Source organism: Poeciliopsis prolifica, unplaced genomic scaffold (genome assembly GCF_027474105.1).
Source record: "Poeciliopsis prolifica strain line A6 unplaced genomic scaffold, Auburn_PproV2 SCAFFOLD023, whole genome shotgun sequence".
In the NCBI taxonomy this organism is placed as follows: Eukaryota; Metazoa; Chordata; class Actinopteri; order Cyprinodontiformes; family Poeciliidae; genus Poeciliopsis; species Poeciliopsis prolifica.
In genome coordinates, this window is record NW_026562398.1 from 626480 (window position 1) to 652395 (window position 25916).

General features: G+C 36.1%; 1 protein-coding gene and 1 pseudogene across 1 annotated transcript; both read left to right on the forward strand.

Annotated features, from left to right (window-relative positions):
- The first annotated feature begins 3031 nt into the window (after positions 1-3031).
- Positions 3032-11038, forward strand: samhd1 (SAM domain and HD domain 1). The gene is made up of 16 exons (XM_055046399.1): positions 3032-3342; positions 3448-3514; positions 3654-3726; positions 3924-4084; positions 4986-5101; positions 5517-5587; positions 6323-6481; positions 6896-6996; positions 7113-7221; positions 7308-7399; positions 7503-7618; positions 7793-7932; positions 8245-8340; positions 8483-8587; positions 8814-8951; positions 9733-11038. Exons 1-16 carry the CDS (start codon positions 3156-3158, stop codon positions 9883-9885), a joined length of 1884 nt encoding a protein of 627 aa, XP_054902374.1. The 5' UTR covers positions 3032-3155; the 3' UTR covers positions 9886-11038.
- A 5924-nt stretch (positions 11039-16962) lies between these two features.
- On the forward strand, positions 16963-25907 carry LOC129370410 (deoxynucleoside triphosphate triphosphohydrolase SAMHD1-like; annotated as a pseudogene).
- Positions 25908-25916: the final 9 nt, after the last annotated feature.

Below are 25916 nucleotides of genomic sequence, written 5' to 3' on the forward strand. Positions count from 1 at the left end.
AGTTGGTTCTGTTCAACAAACTGGCTTTGTTGTGGCTTTTCTTTGAGCAAAAATTTTTTTTTCTAAAGAAAAAACAGTGAGTACAGGTTGCTGACATCGTTGGTCATTTTGTTTAAGGAGACAAAACAAATCAATTGTAAAAGAAACTGCTTGGAAAAAAGTAAGCAGTCAGCCATGCATTTTTCCTCTTGTTTTCTCTTTTGTTGAAAATATTCTCATAAGTCTCCCCTTTGGGGTCTCTGCAATATTTTAAAGTGTATTAAAATATTTTCAATGTAATAATCTTATATGTAGGCCATAAAAGCACTAAATATGTTCAGATTTTCCATGCCAGGTCTCAAAATGCATTTAGCTTTGTACGTTTCTTTTTGTGAAACACAGCGGTGGCAGTAATTTGTAGTTCTTGCTGGGGTGTCTGTGTGTTACGCAGTGATAAAACTGGAACCCCCACAGTGCAGGGAAGCAATAAAATATATCAACAGGAATCTACTGCCAGACATTCAGTCTCCTCGCTGACTGGCAAAATAAATCTGCTCACTAAACCGGCTTAAAACGTTATGTTTAGATGATTAAAATCAAATTATTATTTCTTATTATGTTACGCACTGCCAGTTTCTTCTTCGTGAAAAGATGTGTACATATGCAGAATATGCACTTTTGTCATAGCTAAAATCCTTTTACAATAGATGTTGTCCTGTTTTGACAGTGTAGTTCCAGCCTTCTTAGTTGAAAACCTTGTGACATTAAATAAACATACGCCTTCGATGCTTATAGAAGAATGGCTGAAGTTTTTAAGCACTGAGGGCCCGCCCTGATCTGGATGACAACCTCTCTAAGTGGCATGTATTGTGGACCAATAATTATGAAAATGTTAAACTATTGCAAACATCTGCAGTAATTGCAAATACTTAGCAAAGTAAATCTTGTAGGCTAAGAGGCTTTCTGCTTTAGTGCCTCACGTGTGGATACAAGTACCAATGAGCGAACAAGGGTGAAAAATGTCACTGGTTTATGGACTACTTTAAGAGGCTCTGCTCTTAAGAGGCTTTGCGTTATCATGAACATATGACACACTTATATGCATGCTATCTTAAAATCCCTAAAAACATTTAATAAAAATAAATAAATAAAATCATTTACAGGGAAATGTTTCAAGACATAAAGCTGGGTTTCAGACTAACATGTTGGGGGGCAGCCCAACAAAAACAATGCATAAGGTGAAAAGTTAAGATTACATCAGTGAATAAAACCTGGACTTGTGAAAAAAAGGATTTGATTGTCTGCGTCTTTTGTGATAGTGTGTTTTGGACCTGTAAGTAGACATTTTATAAGAAGTATTTCTGTTTCATATGCACATTTAGATTTGTCTTTTCTGAGGTTTGTGAGTAAAGCTTGTTGTTTCATATCAGTTTTAACATTTTATCGTTACTTATAGATTAATCCATTTTGTTTTGCTTTTTAGTCACAGACCAGACAAAATGCATTCTCGACAATAAGTAGCTGCCAAGACAAATCAAGGTGATTCTCATTCTTTAAAGAACTCAATTTAGGTTTGAAGGCAAATTCAATCCTAGACCGGAGCTACAGTGCCATCTTGTGGTCATTGCTGAAACACGTTGAAATATGAAAGATATTCGCAGAGAGAATTGAAAAATTTGAAAGGTTTTGATGGGATTTTGCAAAGGTTAATTTTATCATTTAATAAAGAACCTTCCTATTTATGATTAGCTCCATGTTCCTTCATTTTCAGTTTTTTTTTTGTTTATTTTTTTGTTTTTTGTTTTGTTTTTAGAAATGAAGGAGCAGAAAAACATTTCTCAGTTCCTCTTAAGGTTCACACTATTTCCTCCTGGGTATCAATCAACAGACGCTGAAACAAACAGAGCCAAACGCGCTCACGACGACAAAACAACTTCACTAAAAATACCAGGAAATATGATTAATATTGAAATAAGTACTTTTTCACAGGGATAAGCTGTCATTAAACAATTAAACCAATACATTAATGAATTAATATGTAAATCAATGAGCCAATAAAAGCGCGCAAGAGTTTTTTCTTTTTGGTACATTCAATGACATCTGGAAATTTGGACATCTAGCTGTCGATAAAATGAAAGTAGGCAAAACAATCAAGTCTTTATGTGACTAAAGAACAGCCACATACTTCCACTTTTACAGCTGACTCCCCCAAGTCTCACTTTGCAAACAAAACGCAAAAAGTTTGGTTTTCATTGCTTGTTGATCGTTGCATTAAAGCCACGCATTGTGCGTTAGATGCATTCATTTCTTTGTTCTCCACACACATTGTTGTTGACATACCACCAACGACGCAGCGCTGGATGAGGATGTGTTTCCTGTTTTTCTTATGCAATTAGCGGAGGCTAAAAATTATTGATGCGACTTATTATCGTCACATTTCCTAATGCTGGATTTGCTCACCGTCACACATTTCCCCCCGCTCCCACTGCGTGATACGTCACAATAAACTGTCAGAAGGTTGCTCATTTCGCACCGGAAGTGAAGTGTTAAACTTCCAAATTAAAATAAAAACGTCCCTCCAAGGAAAGATTTGATTAGATATTTTTGTAAACTCACACTTCTTGTTCGGACACCAGTTCAATGGTTGGTGTTCCACCTGCTGAGCATTAGTAGCTCAAGTGGATATGCAGGTAACAAAAGTTATCAATGACTCCTCCATGGATGGGAAAGACAGCTCCATCATGACAGGAAGAATCTGTCAGCGTCACTCATCTCTCATTGCCATGCCATTTCGTATGACCGGCTGCATGTCAGAGGTCAGAGGAGAAAAAAGAAATAAAAATAAAACCATACAATTTCTCTATGCTAAAGACACATAAACGCCATTCCTTTCCCACTGTAATTGGCCAAGCAACACAAATAATGGCAACTGTTTTTGATTGTGTGTCGCTTCACTGTCGTCTGTATCCGAAGGATAAAGGCGGGCTTTCATTTTGAAATAAATAACCGGAAATTGGCCTGTGTTTTGAACTAGCTTAGCTGCTCGGGCGAAACGACAAAACCCGGGTATTTCTTTTCACCGTCTTTCTCCGCTTTCGCAGCCGAGTCAGCTGTCTCAGACAGCGTGGAGAAACTGCTTCCGGCTTCACTCATTCCCGCCTGTCAGCGTGACCGACATGGAGAGTCGAAAGCGACCCGTGTGTCCGGCTCCCAGCCCGGACGAGGAGTTCCAAACCCCGGAGAAGAGAGTGTCGGTGGCCCGAGACTCGCCTCTGGACTCCGGCTTCATGCGGTGGGGAGTGGAGGAAACCTGTCAATACCTGCAAAGAGAAGGACTTGAAGAGTGGAAGGATAAGTTCAGAGGTTGGCTTTTACTTTTAGTTGGCCACAAATACACATAATGCTCGCTAGCAACGCAAAACATGACGTATTCACTGGCATTGCGCTTTTTGTTCTGATGGCAACCAGCTGAGAAGATTACAGGTGTGGGACTGAGGTACCTCAAGGATGAAGACCTGGAGAAGATTGGCATAAAGTAAGCCTTTCCACAAAACAGCATGTCATTGTGCATAAAGGGAAACGTGGCCACTACTTCCTTTTCTGCTTCTGCACTGAATCTGTTGCTCAGGAAGAAGGTTTTAAAGGAAAATCTTCTGATTGTTTGTTCACTTCAGGTGTCTCGGTGACCGTCTGCAGATTCTGCACAGCCTCAGGAAACTGTGGCAGATTGAAGCTGAGCCCAGCAAGGTGAACATTTTCCCACCAAGTCAGACTGTCAAGGCTGTTCAGATAACATTAAGCAGACTGTAGGTCCAAGGGCATCCACACAGACAGCACAAAGGAAGAAGAAGAGTCTCCTCCGTGTTTGTGTTTTGGCCCCTGTGTGACGCTGTTGATTGTGAAAGTGATCCTGTCCTAATGTCGTTTTCCTACCTGGCTGTCAGGTCTTCAACGATCCCATCCATGGCCACGTGGAGCTCCATCCGCTTCTGATTAAGATCATCGACACGCCTCAGTTTCAAAGGCTTCGAAACATCAAGCAGCTTGGAGGGACGTATTACGTTTTTCCTGGGGCCTCCCACAACCGCTTTGAACACAGCATTGGGTGAGTGTCTACATGTCACACCCCAGTTGCTCTTAATTAACTTTATGTAATGGATTTGGGAGTGAAATGCTCACAGTGCCTTGCAAAATGATCATCATTACAAAGTTTGTTCCTTTTTGTCAAGTTGCAACCACGAGCTTTTAGTTTATTTTATTTATTGGGTTTGTAGTTGATAAACCAAAACAAAGTGCATAATTGCTATGTGAAAAGAAAGTAATTTCAAATATATTTACAAATAAAATCTTGTTTCTGGTGCATGCATTTGTATCAAGACACAGTGAGTCACATTCATTTGTAGCTGTACATTTTACTGCAGTTAGAGCTACACCTCTCCCTGCTTTGCACATTTAGAGATTTATATTCCCCTAACTACTGGAGAAAAAAAACACACACATTCAGACTGGATGTGCTGACGCACAACAGCAATTTTCAATCATTTTCAAACATACAGATCACATTATAACGATCGCTACTCCTTGAAAAAATAAATAAATCATTATAGCAGCAGTCATATGCACATCCCAGTTGTTTGCACAGTTTTTTCTTATTTTTTTATACACACACATGTATATAATTACATATTTTATAAAACCTTCAATGTGAATATGCATGCTTGACCATAGGTTGCTCTTGTAACACCTGAATTTTCCTGCTGTGGGACAACAAAGGACAGATTTATAACAATCTGTTCTTTTATATCCGCTATATAATGCACGTGAAATGGAAATGTCACATAAAAACATTACCGTGTGGAACAAAATGACAGGGTGTGGGAACTTCACCAACGACCTGTACTTTTAAAATGGGCATGTTTGTTTTCCCTCGGTCAGCTGTATCAAGCAGGTCAAGTGTCACGAGTGTTTCTCTCGTGCCTCTGTGTTGTGTTTTTGGCTGTTTACAGGGTCGGGTATTTGGCTGGACGACTTGTTCAAGCTCTCAACGAGAAGCAGCCAGAGCTCCTCATCTCTCGCAGGGACATTCTTTGCGTGCAGATCGCTGGACTCTGCCATGACCTCGGTCAGTGCTGCTCTGGGCAGATGGGTTCTCACAATCAGAGCATTCTGAACTTTTAGGGCCTTCACTACACTAGCATGGATGTTGTCATTGTGAGCATTTCCTTTTGTGATGAGGAAAGGAAGAGGCTTTATTTCTCTTTTTAAAAACCTGTTGCTCCACAACATCAACTGTTGTTGTGTCAGTTGATACAAACTAATCCATTCAGGGATTAGTTTGTCTTTAAACTTTGAAGCGATGTTGTTATACATACTTAACACAGAACTTACAGGGTTTTATCGCTGATGTTTTCCAATTCTTTGGCTTCAGTTTCTGGGTGTAAGAACAGTTTCAACACTGCTCCAATCCTTTTAAGATCTTGCCACTCGCCTCTGAAAGAGCCTGGAAACCAAGTATTGCTGTGTTCTTCCCCTTTCAGGACATGGACCTTTTTCCCATATGTTTGATGGCATGTTTATACCCAAAGCACGTCCAGGAATTAACTGGAAGGTAAAACTGGTTTTTCTTGTCTGTTTGTTAACCAGTATCAAGACAAGGTGTTCTTGATACTAGTGTTTAATTTGGCAACTAAAGAGATGTCAAAAAGAAACTTTCCCTGTCCTAGTTCAGTTATTAATCAAGTGACTGCTGTTGTTGGTATGTAACTCGGGACACTTTGTCATTAAAATAAAGACATGATTATTAGATTAATATAATTATCTTGATGCATTTTCCACCACATTAAATGAGGAACAAAGATCTTAACTTCCATTTATATCTGTGCCGTTTAGTTATTTCACAGGGAAGCTTCTTTACAAAATATTGACGGCTCGATGGTTTTGAGAAGTAGCTTGGAGGGAAAAAGCCAGTTTACTACAACATAAATGTATTAATAGATGAAGAAACTCAAATATGCCAAGAGGACCTCTCTGACCAGGATGTAAATTTATGGATCTAAAGTGTACAGAAGATTTTATTGAGGAGGGTAAATATTTCTGCCAGCCAGGGGTTCTGCACAGAGCTGTTGATATCAATTGTTGAGCTAACAGAACATTTTATGGCTCGGATAAAGACATGAGAACGACCAAGCTGAGTCTTTACAAACATGTGTAAAATAAGAGTTTACAACATCCTGCAGGGCACAATATCAGCCGATCTTCTGTTTCAGTCAAAAATCCATTCACTTTCTGCTGATTTTGTTCTGCTCTGTTTTAGGGTTTACGGTTTTTATGTTCTGTTTTGCAGCACGAGGCCGCCTCTTTAAAAATGTTTGACTACCTTGTGGATGACAACGGCCTAAGACCGGTCATGGAGGAGTACGGTCTGGTGCTGCCAGAGGACCTGGACTTTATCAAGGAGCAGATCGCAGGACCGACAGAGAGCAGCTCAGGACGAGGAGAGAAGGTGACCAACATGTTGAAGAAAACAAATCGCTCTGTATCACTGTGGTATTGCAACATTCAGAGTTTCTGCAGAGTCTAAAAAAATTATTTCATCTTCTCAATTCTGAACCTAATAAAATCCCATACCTAGTGGTGTCCAAACTTTTTGCTTTCTTGGCCAAAATTGCAAAGATAAAGCACTCTGATGGCTTTTTTTCCCACAAAATTAAATCCTCAAAATGTTTTAGGGTTTTTAAAAATTTTTACAGTACAGGATAATACCACAAACATTTGGACTGATGTGGATTATCAGGTGTATTTGTTTAAGACGGATTGACATTATTGTAAATAACCACACCTGAATCATAAAACATGTTTCAATCTCCTAAAATAATATTTGCCAATGACGAACTCATTTGCTTTTTCTTTGTCATAGTGGCCGTACAAAGGCCGTTCTAAAGACAAGTCCTTCCTCTATGAGATTGTTGCCAACAAAATGCACGGTATCGATGTGGATAAGTGGGACTATTTTGCAAGGTGGGGAACTATTGTGATTTGATGACTCAGTGTTAATTTACATTATTGTCAACCTGCAATGTAAGTCATGTTGCTATTGCATAAAATGTTTTTGTTGTCTCGCTCTCTGTCCTCAGGGACTGCCATCATTTGGGCATCCAGAACAACTTTGACTATCGGCGCTTCCTAAAATTTGCAAGGGTCTGTGAAGTGGATGGACAGAAGCACATCTGCACAAGAGACAAGGTGTAATTTCATTTATCTCATTTCTTAATTAACAGGTTAAAAAAAGTAAAGTTGGTCTCTAACAGGCAGGATGTGATTTTAAACAGGAAGTGGGCAATCTGTACGACATGTTTCACACTAGGAACTGTCTCCACAGAAGAGCCTACCAGCACAAAGTGGGCAACATCATCGAGACAATGTTAGTTATTACTCTTTTCTTTTGCTCAGTCGCTGTGGTTTTCCTTCTTGGAACATGCAGCAGTTTTTTCTGAAGTCCTGATAAGTTTGATCTCTGTCCACAGGATCACTGAAGCATTTTTAAAAGCAGATCCAAACATCCACATTGAAGGCTCTCAGGGAAAGATCTTCCATCTGTCCACAGCTATTGATGACATGGTGGCCTACACAAAGCTGACAGGTCAGCAACAAACACTGTAAATTTACATCTAATTACATTTTTAGTCAAATGAAAGCTGAATGAGCCTTTGAAACGTATGGTTTTGTATCATTAACTTCAAGCTTTCTCAATGAATTAGACAAGTTTCTTGAGTTGAAGTAACATTGGTTTCTTCTTTCTCTGTTTGTTTTGTAGATAATGTGTTTGAACAGATCCTGAACTCATCTTCTCCAGAGCTTGCAGAAGCAAAGCTGATACTGCACAAAATCATCTGCCGGCAACTCTATAAGTGTCTGGGGCAAACCCGACCAGACAAAGCCTTGACTGTCACTCAGGTTTGTTTGTAATTGGACAGCTGTTTTGTAAATTTAGGTCAACCTGAATTGTTTTGCATATTTTCAAATACACATGAAAATATGTGTATTTGAAAGGCTGCATTAAGTTATATTCTGGAAACTGGAAAATAAACTAAAAAGAGCAGAAATTGAAATGTTCTTCCCAGATTTTGGATTCAGTTAAAATAAAAATTTTGTGGTAATTAATAATTTTTAAAAACTCAGATTTTCTACTATAGTTTTTGTGTTTCATCTTAATGATGTTCAAATGGAAATATCTGTTCACTTTACCAATTATTTTCTTATCTGAAGGAAAATATTCACATTTGGGAGGCAGATTTGGCTCAGTCCATCCCCCACAGTGGCTCTCGTGATGTTGATCTTCAGCCACAGGACTTTGTTGTCAGCGTGAGTTTTATTTTTTATTTTTTTAAATGGTCAGATCTCTTTATAACCTTTCTTCAAAACTTCAGGAGTTCATTTTTTGGGGGGAAACGCTTGAGCTTTATTGTCTGTGTTTTATTTTATAAAATATTGTATTTCCTTGTAGGTTATCACGATGGACTATGGGATGAAGGAAAAGAATCCCATCAATAACGTGCGTTTTTACTGCAAGGATGACCCAACAAAAGCCATAAAAATCAATAAAAACCAGGTAAGGATTCAATGTAAAACCGAATCCACTGTTCCTCTTTCATTATCAGGGCTCTGTAGAACCTATCTGCTGACTAACAAGATTAGCTGTTTATTTAACCGTACTGGATCAGGAATCGACCTGAAAGCTTCATCAATTACTTCCCAAAGACAGCAGTTTGACACCTTTGAGATAAATGTCTAAAATTTTCCATCTTGAATTTATGTGGTGCTGTTATTCCTTTTAGGTGTCTAAACTTCTCCCAGAGCACTTTGCTGAGCAACTCATCAGGGTGTACTGCAAGAAGACAGATGAGAGGACCCTGGAGGCCGCCAAGAAGCACTTTGTTCAGTGGTGCATGGACAGGAACTTCTCAAAGCCTCAGGTATTTCTGCAGACTGCGTGGCATAAACTGTTGGTCAGATATTTAACATTTTAATGTTATGTCTGTCGTAACATTAAAAGCAGATTTCTCTACTTTTCCGAGTCCCTGTACTAACAGAACACTAACCAATATTGTTAGAGACCTATTTGAATAATTCAAAAGAATAAATAAACCTTAATATGCATTATGTCAGATTGTTTGTGAATATTTGCACCACATGACTAAAATGTAACTTTTTTAGTAACTTACTAGAAAGAAACTGTAAAAATAAAATCACATTTATTTTTGATGCAGCATAGGATATTATTTTTTGATTTGATTTAGTCATTAAGCGTACAATATAATGACAACAAAAACCCTCATAAAGATGAACATGATTTTGTAGTTATGCCATCAGTCTCTGTTGTGTTCATCTGCTGATGAAGCCGCAGGCATTTATCAATCTACAAGTTTCGTGTGCGGTTCCTTTAATACAGGAATCCATTGACTACATGATGAGAACAAGTTGGTCTGGATTTAAAGGACTCCAACAGTCAATGGTGTGACGAACCTGTTTCATTCTTGGCATGAGTTTGTTTTGTTACAAGTGATCGAAAACAGCAAAGAAACATCAGCTGTTGTACTTTATCACATTCAGTAATGGGTGTGTTCAAGTATAGATGGGTGGTATAGTATAAAAAAGTACAAAATTTAATTTAATAAAAATAGAACGACACAAGCTTCTACTGGTACTGGCACGTCCTTGCAAATCTCGTAACAAACATTTCCTTCTTACCTGTAGGATGGAGATGTCATAGCACCTGAGCTGACTCCTCTGAAACCCAGCTGGTGCACCAACAATGAAGGCGAAGACAGTGATGCCTGCAGCTCCAAAGAAACAAACGTTCACATGAACGGACTCCAGAAAGCTAAGATTCAACTTAACTTTCAGTGAACGGAGAGAGACACCTGCCCCTTGTTGCACATTAGAAGGAAACAGATGAGTGTCACATGACAAGTATATTTTTCTACAAGTCGAGTTCGCTGAGGAGCCCACAAATAGCTTTTTATACAAAACACAGAAATTAGAAGAGAAAGATTTAGTGAAAGAGTCCTGGACAAGGTTTGGTTCAGAAAAATAAGGTTCAATTTAGCAATATTTATTTTATTGTTTTTAATTAGTTTTTTTTTTTTTTTTTTTTTTTTTTGTCAAATATCCATTAGGCAGTTTAAAGACTTTTATAATTTTCAACACAGCATCTTCATCAAATTTTACTCATCCTTTAATAACCACCATCATAGTCTGCTACATTTAAAGAAACAGCTCTGCACATTTAAAGTGTTTTTACATTTATTTTTATTATTTGAGGTGAGGGAGGAACTTTCTATTTATTTCATGTAGAGTTGTGTTTTGGTTGAATTTTTTGATACTTTATTTATTGTTTCTCCAGAAAATAGTTTTGCTTGCAAGGATTGAAACATTTTAGTCTTTACATTTTACTTGATCATGTTGAGGCCTCAGCAGATCTTTGCTTGACTGTTTAAAAATTAACTGATACTGTTGGTTGCTGTGATTTCTGAATATAACACTTGTGAAGTGAGAAACAAAATCTATTGAAATAAACTCTTCAGAATTGAGAGACACCACAAAGTCGTCTGAAGCTAAAGAAGAAATACTCAAGTTGTTTTTATTGTTTTACATAACTCATGCTAAAGGCTGCAGAGAAACTGGTGAATTCTTGGTCACTGATTGCACTAAGAATTAGAATCACAAGCTGCAAAGAAATATTATTATGTTCATACCAGTATCACCATCACACTGTTTGACTTCAGGCCAATCATGCTGGACATTTTAAACTGCTTGTTTAATTAAAATGAAACAATCAGATATATGTGTGCCATGCTTATGTTATGATGCTTATCTTTAATATTCAGGAATTGAAACTGGTGGTCTCATAATTCATTTTACAAGACGAATGGATCCAATTAATATGCAGCTATAGAGTGAAATTCATTCAAGGTATGAAGAGGAAGATGAAAACATTTTGAAATAAAACCTTCTAAATCACTGTTTCTGACAGTGACAAGCAAACAAGTCTTTGTGTCAAGTTCCTTTAATACAGGAATCCATTGACTACATGATGAGAACAAGTTGGTCTGGATTAAAGGACTCCAACAATCAATGGTGTGATGAACCTGTTTCATTCTTGGCAAGAGTTTGTTTTGTTACAGGAGATCAAAAACAGCAAAGAAACATCAGCTGTTGTACTTTATCACATTCAGTAATGGGTGTGTTCAGATATTTTTCATTTTTTGCATCAAGGCTTACATTGTTGGTACAGATGATTGAAACAAGGTGTTGCCCATAGTTTTGACACTTCAAATGTTTGTATGACCATCATCTTAACAGGCAAGGGAGCAATTAAAATAGAGTAGAATAGAATTCAACTTTATTGTCATTGCACTGTCACATGTACAAAGCAACGAAATGTAGTTTGCATCTATCCAGAAGTGTTATACAAGATATAAATATTTATAAACAGGTGTAAAAAGATATAAACAGAGAATAATATTGATGTGCTATAAATAAAATGTTTTGTAAAAATCTAAATATAAATATGAGAGCTATGTACATATTATACAAATTACACAAATTATATGGAATATACAGGAATATGTAGAATGGATTGTATATATATTAGTTGTTTTATAATACAGGATAAATAATTACAATTACAAAGATGTAAACAAATGTTCTCAAAGTTGCATAAATGATAGATCTTTGTACATCTACTGCTAAGCAAATAAAGCCAGCAAACTAGTTTTGAACACAATGTTCTTAATCTAACACTTTCTAATGTGGCAATGGAAAAAAACAACAGATGTAATCTTAATAATTCACAAGTACAAAGAATCAGAGCTCAAAATTTTACAAATAAAGTAATGGATAAAATTGGACTGACATTGAAAATGTCAGTCCATAATAAATCATAATAAATCAAACCATGATTTTGACACCTACAAACATCAGTTTTGTGAAGTCCCTTTCATTCTTCCTCTAAAGAATGTGATTGCAGTGACATCCAGAGATTTCATGTTTGCCATGTATAAGCAGGACTTTACTCCCCCATTATTTACTGGCCTTTCCAAATTCTCTACAGGAAACTCTAAACCTGCTCCAACATGCTTTTCTACCCGAGTCAACACTGAGTTTACATTGAGGCCATTGTTGAGTGGATTGTAAACTGTTTTCATGTGGTCCCTGGTTCTTGGACAAACTTATTTGATTATTTATTTGACTCGTCTTTGAGAAACTGGACAATCTGGTTGTGGCCAATTTGTTATAAAATTATGTTCTTTCAACTTCTGGATTATAATTCCACCGATGCTCTGAAAAATTACTGTTGATATATTTGGTGACAGCAAAACTTTTTTTGTGTGTTTCTCTTTGCCTTAACCAGCTTTATCACTTTTATGTTATTTAAAGAAATGTTTCATTCTCATTTCAAACTCAATATGTAGCACATCAAGTTACAAACATCATTTTCCTGGGATCTCTGTCTTCAGCTGTGGTATTATTTCAGCTTTTCCAATGTTAATCAGTTGCTCTCTGTTGTATGCCACCCTGTTGCTATGGTAATCCATCATAACAAAAATAGTAAAAAGATGATAAATGTTGCCCAAAATCAGTCCGTCTGCACACTATCCAAACAAGAACGAACAGTTGTCCGAAAAGCAATTTTCCTCCAAAAAGGGAGGAATGAAAGTTTGAAAACGAGAAAAAATCTCAATGTTGGTAACTGTGGTTTCTGAAAATTTGAGAAACGAAATCTATTGAAATAAACTCTTCAGAATTGAGAGACACCACAAAGTCACCTGAAGCTAAAGAAGAAATACTCAAGTTGTTTTTATTGTTTTACATAACTCATGCTAAAGGCTGCAGAGAAACTGGTGAATTCTTGGTCACTGATTGCACTAAGAATTACAATCACAAGCTGCAAAGAAATATTATATTATGTTCATACCAGAATCACCATCACACTGTTTGACTTCAGGCCAATCATGCTGGACATTTTAAACTGCTTGTTCAATTAAAATGAAACAATCAGATATATCTGTGTCATGCTTATGTTATGCTTATGTTGGTTGTCTTTAATATTCAGGAATTGAAACTGGTGGCCTCACAATTAATTTTACAAGACGAATGGATCCAATTAATATGCAGCTATAGAGTGAAATTCATTCAAGGTATGAAGAGGAAGATGCAACCATTTTGAAATAAAACCTTCTAAATCACTGTTTCTGACAGTGACAAGCAAACAAGTCTTTGTGTCAAGTTCCTTTAATACAGGAATCCATTGACTACATGATGAGAACAAGTTGGTCTGGATTTAAAGGACTCCAACAATCAATGGTGTGATGAACCTGTTTCATTCTTGGCAAGAGTTTGTTTTGTTACAGGAGATCAAAAACAGCAAAGAAACAGCAGCTGTTGTACTTTATAACATTCTGTAACGGGTGTGTTCAGGTATATTTCATTGTTAGCATCAATGCTTTCATTCATGTGGTCTGGATAATTGACACAAGGTGTTGTCCATAGTTTTCATACTTCATGTGTTTGTATGGCCATCATCTTCAGAGGCAAGGAAGCATTTAAAATAAATGATGTAAACTAATGTTCTTGAAGTTGCATTAATGATAGCTGTTTGTACATCTACTGCCAAGCAAATACAGTCAGCATACTAGTTTTGAACACATCACTGTTCTTCCCACTTCTGGATTATAATTCCACTGATGCTCTCAATATGTAGCACATCAGGCTACAAACATCTCTGGCTTCAGCTGTGGTATTATTTCAGCTTTTCCAATGTTTTCAGTTGCTCCCTGTTGTACGCCACCCTATTGCTATGGTTACGCATCATAACAAAAATAGTAAAAAGATGATGACAGCTGATACTCCTGAGGACTGAAGGGAATAATGACATGAGTAAGAATGACTCTTTCCACATTTTGTTGGATTCAGTTGTGTGAGCTTCACTTAGTGATGCATACATACCAATTTTAATTGCATAGATTTTGCTGATTGTTAATTTAAGATCAAATTTCACAGGTTGGGATAGTGACCTCATCAATTTTGCTGCTGCTACACCTTATTCACCCCTCTGCCTTGGGCCAAAAAAAAACAAAGGAAGATGTCTGGCTATCAAGCACAGAGGCATCTTGTGGTCTTCAAGAAGGTTTGTATTTGTTGCAAATTGTATTCGTTTTATTTGAAGCTGTTTCACTGAAGAGTTTCTGTTTTAGGACTATATCACACATAAGTTAAATGCTTTTTGTCCATATGGAAACTGTCTTGTCTATTGCAGCTATGGATTATAATGGTTTTATTTTTTTATCTTCTCAAACAGAACCCGACATTCAAGAGCATCTTGATGCCGTCACGAGTACACAACCTTCAGATTCCGCTGTTTTATGACGACTTTGAAACTGCAAATGCATTGGGACCTAAAAAGGGGTTACATAAATTAGGTGCTATCTATTTTACTCTAAGAAATTTCAGTCCAGCCTTTAATTCGTCTTTGCTGAATATTCATTTGTGTGCTCTATTCCATGCACAGGACATCAAACGATACAACTTTAATTTGATACTTGAACCTATTGTTAATGATCTGAAAGTACTTGAGACAGAGGAACTTAAAATTCAAAATTTAGAACATGCGATTCATGGTTCTGTGGTTCAGGTTACAGGGGACAATCTTGGATTGCATGGTCTGTTTGGCTTTGTGGAGTCATTTGGCGCTCGCTATTGCTGTCATTTTTGTCTCCTTGAAAAGCACAGTTTTCAAGCTGTATTCTCTGAAGACCATCCAGAAGTTGTTCTAGGAACTCAAGATGAACATGCACAACACTGTCAAACTGTACAAGCAGATCCTAGGCTTCCTCATGTACAGCATATGGTGTGAAACGTGTTTGTCAATTGAATTCGCTTCAGTATTTCAACACGGCTAACAATTTTTCTGTTGACATAATGCATGATATTCTTGAGGGTCAGTTTGAGGTAAAACTGATTCTGAAGTACATTCATAGCAACTTCCTAAGTGCTTAACAAGTTGCTGGTAGAATACATGCATATGACTATGGTTTCAATCAGCAGCGAAATCGTCCACCTTTGTCAACAGATAAAATGCTGGATGGAAGTGATGACTTGGGTTTAACAGCCATACAGTTTTGGTGCTTGTTATGCAATATGCCTTTTTATTTGGTGATTTGATTCAAACAGATGACAGAAGACAAACATCTCCTACTTTTGCTTCTACATATTGTTAGCATTGTATTTTCGCCAGTCTTGTCAGAGGGCATGACAATGTACCTCAAACATTTAATCATTGATCATCATCAGTTAGCCTAACCCTAAACCGGTTTCATTCTTGGCATGAGTTTGTTTTGTTACAGATGATCTAAAACAGCACAGAAACATCAGCTGTTGCACGCTATCACTTTCAGTAATGGTGTGTGTTCAGGCATTTTTTATTCGTAGCATCAAGTCTTCCATTGTTGGTCTGGATTTATTTATTTTTTTGTTCATAGAGAAACAAATTGGTACAGAAGAGGATTAGGGCCACTGAAACAAAAAAAGTCCGAAAATTTAGACAGTTTGGTGTCTAAATCCTCTTCCCTAAAGAAAGGTAGGAGCGTCAATTTGTAACCCAGTTTTTCTCTGAGAGGTGGGTAGACTGTGAAATTATCAACCATCCAGCATAATTAGCTTAGCTATATACCATTTCACTGGCATTTAATGAATTAAGAAAAAATAATTACCAAGATTTAACTATTCCCTAGAACCATTTACCACTTAACAACAGATAATCAGTCAGCAGTAGCTGTAACCTACGTCCCTCCTGGCCTGTCCTCTCTTATGTGAAATTAAAGTTGCATATGTAACTTTTATAAAAAATAAAAAAAAATTTCACATATTTGTTAAAACTGTCATTATGTTGTCACTGTATGGCATGAGAGATAATATGTGAAAAATCTATTTCCTCTGCTTTCTCCCAGTAATATCTAGAAACAAGCAGTCAGTGACAGGAGAGTTTTAGTGCTGTCCATCACAATCTCATATGGTGCTGCTCATCCTCCCTCCCTTTGCTCTGCTGGAGTTAGCATAGCCTGTTGTGAATGCTCAGTCGAGTTAGCATAGCTACCAATGAAGCAGATAAACTATTTTCCTGTCATGATATGTTGTTTCTCCACCATCAGCAAATTTAGCAGTGAGTGCATGAGAGTGGTTGACAGCGCTAAGACCCTCCCACTGGTTCTGATTGCTTGTTTTTGTCAGAACGTTGCATTACTTTAGCCAGTTATAATAGCTCAAGGAGCAGAGGAGATTGACTGTTTTCACAGATTTTCTGTCTCGTAAACGGTCACAATATGGTGACGGCTTTAACAAATATAGAGAAAATATATGTTTTATTAAAGTTATATACTGCAGCTTGAATAAAATGCAACCACATAGCATTTTTTGAGAAGTCTTGCTTGCTTTATGAATATTTTGCACATTGCCTGTGACTTTTGCTTGTGGGGAGAAACATTTCAGTAAAACTAATAGAAACAATTTAAGCAACCTCCTTGCAAAGTGGATGTGGACTGTTGAATGTAAGATTCACTAGCAGTGAATATTGTTCTAGTTATCAGTATTGGACCAAAGAAAGCAAGGCAGTTGTAAGCCTTTAAAATTGTGATGCTTTTGATGGGTCAGATAGACTCAAAAAAATTGTAACAGGAGCTGCGCAAGGGGAGCCAATTACATTTTATGTCAGAGGGCCCAAGATTCCTGACGGCGTCCCTCAGCAGTAACAGACCCTTGATCAGCTCAGACAAATCGGCTGGAATTTATGAGGCTCTAGCAGCAAAGCATCGCGAAGGCCTATTATTTTTGTATCATTTCTTATTATTTAGTTTGTATTCTGATGTAACTTTACTTCTATTATTTAGAAAAAAATGCATTTGTACATTTATAAACTCCTGTTTAATAATCATAATGCCACAGGCATTGTTTCATTCTCAGTAAATGTCAATTTCATGACATTTGTTTCATTTTATTGAAACAAATTAAATGATGTGTTTCTTATTTGTCTAAAGCATATTAATAAGTTTGGAGGCGGTGCTTTTGTTTGTGTTTCTCTTTTACACAAGGTAATAACCCCGCCCTGGAGGAGGATGCACTACAGCTGTCGATATAAATTGTTGTAGCAGGTTGAAATTCTGACTTTGAAGATTCTGAGGAGACTCTGAAGTTTTCTTGCTGCACTGGTAATATTGCATTGAGTGACAGAAAAAATTTATATTTATTGTGTTTGACATCTGTTTTAAAAATAGGCATTTTGACATTACATATTAATAAATGCTATTTTATCTGTTTCACACTTGAATGTCTGTCTTTGTTTTAATATTTTCCTTCTTTACAGAATCTTTTCATCAGTCATTTGATCTTCATTTCAAGAGTTTTGGTGACCATCTGCTGATCCTGCAAAACCTCAGAAACAATGGCAGATAATATCTCAGAAACAGTGGAAGTTAATGTCTCAGAAAAAAAAGCAAAAGAAAAAAAGGATTATAAGGTAAAACTGTTTCCATTGGACCAGGCGTGAAAAACAAATTTTCACTTTGTTCACTAATGTCCACAAAAAGCCGATTGTGGGAGAATGCTTCGATGAAATTATCTTATAACAAACTGTTAAAACATTAATAAACACTTTAGTACTTAATGTTACATTGAACATATTTTCACACTGATGTAGTTTGACAGTATAGAGACAGAAACTGCTTTAATTTGATTAGCAAAATAACATCTAAACACACAACTTTTATCTTGAACTGTTAATGAAAATCTTTGACCAATCAGATTTGAAACCTGGGACTTTAGTTTGACATGTGTCCACTAGAGGGAGATATAATTCTCTATTCTTCTGCGCTCACAACTCTGTTGCCACTAAATATAGACAATAACTTGGTGGGATACAAAATATTTAATAATTAAAATACAGTATAAGTGATACAAAGTAAAGTAAGAATATGACAATTTGTAAAGGAGGATTTTATTGAGACAAATTAATTGTTAATTGAGTTTTACAAATAAAATTTGAATTACACTACTTACCCAGAGATGTTTATTAATTTTTCTTTTCAATTTTGAAAGTCTTTTTTTTTGTGAATCTACTTTGTCATATTATGTGCTTATTATTAAAGAGTAAATAAGATTTCTCATTATTCTCATTTCTCATAGGATTTTTGGACAAAGTTATCACTCAAGTTTCGGTCCTGTTGGTTTCACAGATATTAATTATTTTGGTTCATTTCTTAAATGAGTGATGTTGATGTGAATCTATACCTGGTTTTCAGGTGTTCAATGATCCCATTCATGGCACAATCGAGCTTCACCCAGTCCTTGTCAAAATCATCGACACGCCTCAGTTTCAGCGACTTCGAAACATCAAGCAGCTTGGTGGAACATATTATGTTTATCCTGGAGCGTCCCACAACCGCTTTGAACACAGCATTGGGTAAATGTCTGTATTTATTGCACCTAATTGCTGTTAATTCACTTAAGGTAATGATTTTAACTTAAATACTTTAAGAGAGAAATACTTACACAATGTCTATAAATGTCTAAATATTATGTTGGTTTAGAGCTAACATTACTTGTCTGTTGAAAGTTTAGTTTTTATGTTTATTGTATTTTGTATGAGATCTTTTGTTGCTGTTACAGGGTGGCGCACTTGGCTGGAGAACTTCTTCGGTCTCTCAAAGAGAAGCAGGAAGAAAATCCTGCTTCTCTCCAAGAGAAGCAGGAAGAAAATCAGCGAAAGTTCAAAATTGATGACAGAGACATCCTTTGTGTGCAGATTGCTGGACTTTGCCATGACCTGGGTGAGGTGTTTAAAAAAAAAAACTGCTTCACAATATTCACAAAATCTACTTCCTTGCCTCACATGAGAAAATGAATTATATTTATTGCTACTTTTGACTATTGTCATTTTACATTATTGAGTTTGGCAAAGGAAGTTTTCCACTTCTTCACAATCTACTTCCAAATCAATACAGACTAAAAAATATCAATAATTTAGATAAAATCTGAATTTAAATTAGAAAATAAGTCTTTTAACTTTGGAAAAAATCTATAAAATAACAGTAAATTTTATTATGATATTATTATCTGTATATGTATCTAAACAATATCTTCACTTGATCAAAATCAAAACTGAGTTTTAATCTCAGTCATTTTAGGATAAAAATAGATTAGTGGATCACTGGTTTCCAGAATGAAAGAGATCAATTTCAGACATTTTTATTTCTAGTCAGACTTCTGACCCTATTTACTCCATTTCTCTCTTTGCAGGACATGGACCATTTTCCCACATGTTTGATCTAATGTTTATACCCAAAGCACGTCCTGGTCATGACTGGAGCGTAAGAAATTATTTCTACCCATACTGAATTGCTGCCTCATTTATTTTTTCAGACTGGGTTGAGAAAAAGAAAGCTAACATTTTTCCTCCACTCTTTGAATTGGAGTTACAATATGACAGTTATTTTTTAACCAGCTTTAAAAATGACAAGATTTGAAGTTGATTACCGAGTTAGTAAGAATATGACTTTCCAAAAGGACTTGTTTAAGGCTTAAACTGGTTTAAGTTTTGACAACTGGATTGACAAAAAATATTCAGTGCTGTCATTGCTGGTATCTAAACAGACTAAATAAAACTGATGCAATAAAATACATCAGTGCTTGTCAAAAAATTAAATAGAACAATATTGTATATCCCTTATTTCAGAAAGTGAGAGTTATATTTGTTTATTCATTCCACCCTTTATTTCTGGTCATTGCTATGATTATACTTTGCATATAATGAAAATAATTCAATGTCTCAAAAATGTACATTTACATATGATCATTAAAAATAGTATTTTTCATTATTGCTGTGTAGCATACAGCTGATCAGCCAGTGATTCTTTGGAGGTGTAATCAAAACCTCAGTAGAGGTTTAGATAGCAGCCTTCAGTTCATCTGCGTTGTTGGTTTTAGTGTCACTAATCTTCTTCTTGACAATACTTCATAGATTCTCCATGGACTTCAGGTCAGGCAAATTTACTGTGTGATGATCCCCTCCTGTCCACTAGGTGTCTCTAGTGCCCTAGTTGTTAGATATTTTGTTTTTTTCTGGAAGCAGGCAGATGGGCTGTTAATTGATCGCACCAGGCAGCTGTTATATACTGACATCCAGTCAGTCACCAGCCTGCTTGATTGACCTCCAGACCGGAACAAGCAGCATTGGTCCACGCTTCTCTCTGACTGGCTGTGCAGTTTCCCAGAGCATATTTTGGATAAAATAAATAATTGTTTCTATGGTTCCGCTCGTCTACCTCCCATTTTTGTCATTGAACTGCAAGCGGATAGTGACAAATGTTGGCTGGTCAGTTTGAATCCGTGACAAAAAATCTCCCACTTTACTGGATATCAGTATATAACAGCTGCCTGGTTTACAGCCCATCTACCTGCTTCCTGAAAAGAACAAAAGAACAAACAAATAGTGCACTAGAGACACCTAGTGGACAGGAGGGGATCATCACAACTGCTCTATCTAACACTGAAATGCCATGGTCATAAAAACAGCTCTGGGTTTTAGTAGTAGGGAGAAGCGCCCAGTCCTGCTGAAAATCCAAACAGCATCTCCATAAAGATTACTAATTTAATTTATAAAAGATTCTTGTGAAAATAAGTCTGATCAGAACCAGAATATCTGCCTAAATTTAAAGATATTGTCTAATTAAAGCAGCAGTATCAAACTTTTATTTTAAAATAAAGTTTTTTACATATTTGATAAAGCCGTGACATTATGGAATGAGACAAATAATCAGCGACAACAATCACGCTCCTCTTTCTTCTCCCAGTGCTAATTAGAAATAACCAAACAGATCCAGGTGGAGAGTCTTGCTGCTGTCAATCACCCTCGTGGGAATGCCACTCATCCCACCACTCAGAGCTTGTTGAGAATGCTGGGCTACTTAGAATGACCACTAATGATGTCGAATAAAAGATTTTCCTGGAGCGTCAAGTTGTTTCTCTGCCATTAGCACATTTAGCCATGTGTACAAGAGGTTGATAGACAATGCTAACACACTCCTTCTGGCTCTGATTGGTTGTTTTTGACCAGGAGCTGAGCATGTCAGGCATTTCACTCAAGGGTGCTCTGTATACAATAATGATATGGTGATATTTTTTTCACATATTAAAAAAAATGTGAAAAAATTATACATATTTTTGTAAAAGTTGCTTACTGAAGCTTTAAACTTTGGCTGATTCTTATTTATTCAGAATACATGTCTTTTATTTTTGAGATGTGACTGTCGCTTCTTAGAATAACTAAATTTATGTTTCTTGCAGCATGAGAAGGCATCTCAAGACATGTTTGACCACCTGGTGAAAGAAAATGACTTGATAGGAATCATGAAGAGATACAAGCTGGTGCCAGAAGAAGACCTGGACTTTATAAAGGAGCTGATCGATCCTCCAGAAATTACAAATATTACTGAGGTACCCATCTGTTCAGCTTTTGAAATATATGAGTATAATCTTCAACTTGGTCATCACACTCTGTGAATCTGATAAACTTTCAAGAGCTGATAAATAAAGACAATTATGTAAATTAGAGAAAGTACTTCTTTACAAGGAAAGTGAAAAGTTGTCTTTAAAACAGTTTAAGTGGAAAAACAAAGTTTAGATAAATAAAAGAATAGAAGGAATTAAATATATTGTATAAAATTACCACATTGTATCAAAAACGTTAATGTACATTTGATAAAGGACAATTTGTATTTCTTATTTCACTTTTCCTTTTGTGGAATCAGAAAATATAACTTTAAAAATCAGTACTTGTCTCTAATTCTGTGGTTGTCTATTAACAGTGGCCACACCGTGGCCGTCCTAAAGAGAAGGCCTTCCTCTATGAAATTGTGTCCAACACAAGGAACAAGATTGATGTGGATAAGTGGGACTATTTTGCTCGGTGACTTTTTAGATTTCATTCTCCTCTCAAAATTTCAATCTTGTCTTAAATTTTATAAATCTTTAAACATATTATTTTTCTCTTGCCATGTGTCAGGGACTGTCATCACTTGGGTATGCAGAACAACTTTGACTGCCATCGCTTGATTAAATTTGCCAGAGTGTGTGAAGTGGATGGGATGAAGCAGATCTGTTACAGAGACAAGGTTTGATTTTTTTTTTTCATTATTTAAGATTCAAAATTACCATATTTGCCACTTCATGTTGTCATTATTGTTAACAGGAGGTGTTCAATCTGTACAACATGTTCTACACAAGGTTCTCTTTGCACAAAAGAGCCTACCAGCACAAAGTGACCAACAGCATAGAGTGGATGTAAGGAGCTCTTGACTTTGCTGGAGCTTGATTGATGCTGTTTCTGTTTTATTACCTTTTATTTTATGCAATGTTGTCTCACCATTACATGCTGGGTTTGTCCTTCAGGATCAGAGACGCTTTTCTGAAAGCAGATGGACACATCAACATTGAAGGCAGGAGTAGGAACATGTACACTATCTCCACAGCTATTGATGACATGGTGGCATACACTAAGCTGACGGGTGAGTAAACTTGCACAACAATGGAGAAAAACATAAACGTTGTTAGTTTGATTGAATGTGGATTTTTAGTTGTGCAAAATCAAAGGGACAGAAATAAGAATAAAGTTATAAACAATTTGCATCCACAAGGTCCATATGGGTAAAACTGGCATTAGCTCTCATAATTTAATGATGAAAGTTTATCCAGCACTTATTTTAAAACCATTTTTGAACAGAAACTCAGAACATAATCAGAAGTATATTAATCTACATTCTCCCCACCCTTATCTGTCTTATACACAAGATACATTAGCAAAAATCAATCAAAAAAGTAGCCATCTAAGAAATTCAATTAATCAAATAACCTTAAAAAAGAATTATTCCATAAAAAGGCTTCTCAATATTGAATAACAGATTATTGTCTTTGTTCTAGATTTTTGAGCAGTGGCTTCTATCCTGATCAGCATCCTCTCAGTCCATGAGGATTTAACACTGACTTCACTGAAGTTCAGTCAGTTCAGCACACAATGCTTTTCACGATTAGTAGTTTTACCTTTCTCACGCACAACACCAAATAGAGCAAGCAAAGGGTTAACAGCTTCATGCCATTAATGTTTTTAGGGTGTAATTAAAAACTCCTTCCTGAATTTCACTCAGCCTGGTTTGTCCAGAAAACATTGTTTCTAGTGGCTTCATCTCTGCCACACAGTAGAGATCTTGCACTCAAATAGATACAAGGCAGCATTGTTATGGACATGCGGACACTATTTTAATTTACAACAAAGAATAATTAGCACAAAGTAACATTGCATTTCTAACATAGAAAGATTTTATTTTTTCTTCTATTCATATGTCATTTTTTCTGGAAAACCTCCCAACATTTTGTCATCAATTTTGGTGATCAGACTTTTATATGAGAATTTTAAATTAACATGGTGACTGGGGTATAAGGATGTAGGAAATATAACAGTGTTTTTATGGACAGCTGCTCAAAGTATACTCTTTCTGTATGAAAAATAAAAATTTTCTCTGGTATTTTTTTATGTATGTTTTAAAACAGAGTCTGAATTTTTAGAGGATTTTAAATCCATTTCTTTGATTTGACCAATTTTGTGTTTTTCTGTTTACCTTGTAGATACTATATTTGATCAGATATTGAACTCCTCCTCTGATGATCTTAAGGAGGCAAGAGAGATACTGAAAAGGATAATGAAAAGAGAGCTACGTGTGTCTGGGGGAATTTTCATCAGACAAGAGTCTGAAAGAACTGGAGGTATCCTAAGAACTTCAGTTGTATTCAGTAACACTGTAATTACCCATCCATCCATTTTCTAACACCTTTGTCTCTAATGTGGTTGGGAAGTTCTGGTTTCTATATCCAGCTGACAATCGAGGCGAAAGGTGGGGTACACACTGGACAGGTCGCCAGGGCAACATAGAGGAAGACAGGACAAACAACCATGCACACACACACACACACACACACACACACACACACACACACACACACACACACACACACACACACCAATGGAAAATTTAGATTTATATATAAGTTAGATTAATTTAGAGGAAGCCGGAGAACTCGGAGACAACCCACATATGCACAGGAAGAACTGCAAACTCCATGCAGAAAGACTCTGGGCCAGGAATCGAACCAAGGACCTTTTTGCTGGAAGGCAATAGTGACACCAACTCCGCCAGTGTGCAGTCATACTGTAACTATACTGTTTTATTTTTAAGTAAAAATCTGGAAGTTGTAACATTTTATGCAATTTTTGTTTAGGATGAGTGGAAGAAGCATCTCGGCGACACAGGGGGAAACCCAGACAATTATATAGTGGAAGTGAGTTTTAATGCAAATACGATCTTTTTTTGACTGAGGCAATTAACTTTGATATGTACAATTTATTCTCTGGAATATCATTTGTAACCTCACATTATTCATTTATTATTTAGTTAGTCAAGTTTAACTATGGAATGAAGAATGAAGATCCCATAAAATACGTGAGATTCTACAGCAAGCAAAACCCAGATGTAGCCAAACGTATCGACAAAGATCAGGTGAGAATGAAACAGAATATTTTAGATTCCTGATTTGCTCATTTCTGTCACTTGTTCTTCTGAAGCAAAATCATTTGAATTTTCACCACAAGTGTTTCTAATTTATGGTTCAATACAAACTGCCATGTGTTGCTTACATCTCTTTCAGGTATCTCTACTTCTTCCAGCGCTGTTTGAAGAGAAGAAGTTCAGAATCTACACTAAGAGAACAAATGAAGAGGATCTGAATGCTGACAGAGACATCTTTAACATATTTCCCCCTGCACAACCAGTTCAAGCCTGAGGTATTTCTGGAGGCTGTAATTAACCAAATATAATACACATAAGCTATTTTTAGTTAGCTGTGATTCATAACTTTCTAATTTTATTTAAACAGTATGTGAAAAATTTTAGGAGTTTATCTACTTGAATTGGATTAATTGACCACCAAATGTGTGTTTATTCCACAATGTAAATATCTGTTTGGGTTAACATCTCAAGTCTATAAAAATACAGTATAACATATATAACTCTATACGAATTATATTATAATTATATTATATTAATTATTGTTCTTGTACCACCACTTTCTGTAAGAAGTGATTCCTCAAAGGTAAAACCGGTAATGTAGTTATTTTGGTTTTACAACCGTCAAAATGATCTGTGTTGTGTAGTTTACATTTTATGTAACAATTTATGCATTTTTATTTATTATGTACACTGTGCACTCACACAACTTGTAATATCTGTATTTTCTGTTTTTTAGGAAGTAATCATGGCACCGGTTCTGAATCCAGGTTGGAATAACCAGAGAACTTGAAAGAAATATATTTTATTCTTGTCAATGAATATAACCTGCATACATTTAAATGGGTTTGTAAAAGTGCAAACAAACTGTTTTTGCATTTAAAGAGGCTTGGAAGTTAATCTTACATGGGTTTTTTCTTAAAGGTGAAGGTTTAGATTAACATAGACAATATTTACACATCAATAAATACAGTAAAAACGATAAATTTGAAACTTTATTCAAATGTTTGATTTGTCATTTGTGATTATTTTATTATTTTATGGTGTTTGGTTTTAGGGTATTTGATTTATTAGTTTTATTCATACTTAATCAATTAGTTTTGGTAAATCATATTGTTGTCATCACCTTCCAGGTCTGTTGACATTACTTGACTAAATGTGTTGTAGTGCCATTAAATCTGGACTTGAATGTTTAAAATTTTCTCAGGATTGGTGAGAATGTAATCATTTTAACAAACTTGTTTTAAAATAAATGGTGTGATGGTACATTGTGTC

Bases quoted from the DNA above. Each gene is read 5' to 3' on its own strand.
- samhd1 (XM_055046399.1), top strand. From the start codon at position 3,156: ATGGAGAGTCGAAAGCGACCCGTGTGTCCGGCTCCCAGCCCGGACGAG. The intron at 3,727-3,923 runs GTGAACATTTTC...CCTGGCTGTCAG, and splicing joins TTGAAGCTGAGCCCAGCAAG to GTCTTCAACGATCCCATCCA. The intron at 7,222-7,307 runs GTGTAATTTCAT...GATTTTAAACAG, and splicing joins ACATCTGCACAAGAGACAAG to GAAGTGGGCAATCTGTACGA.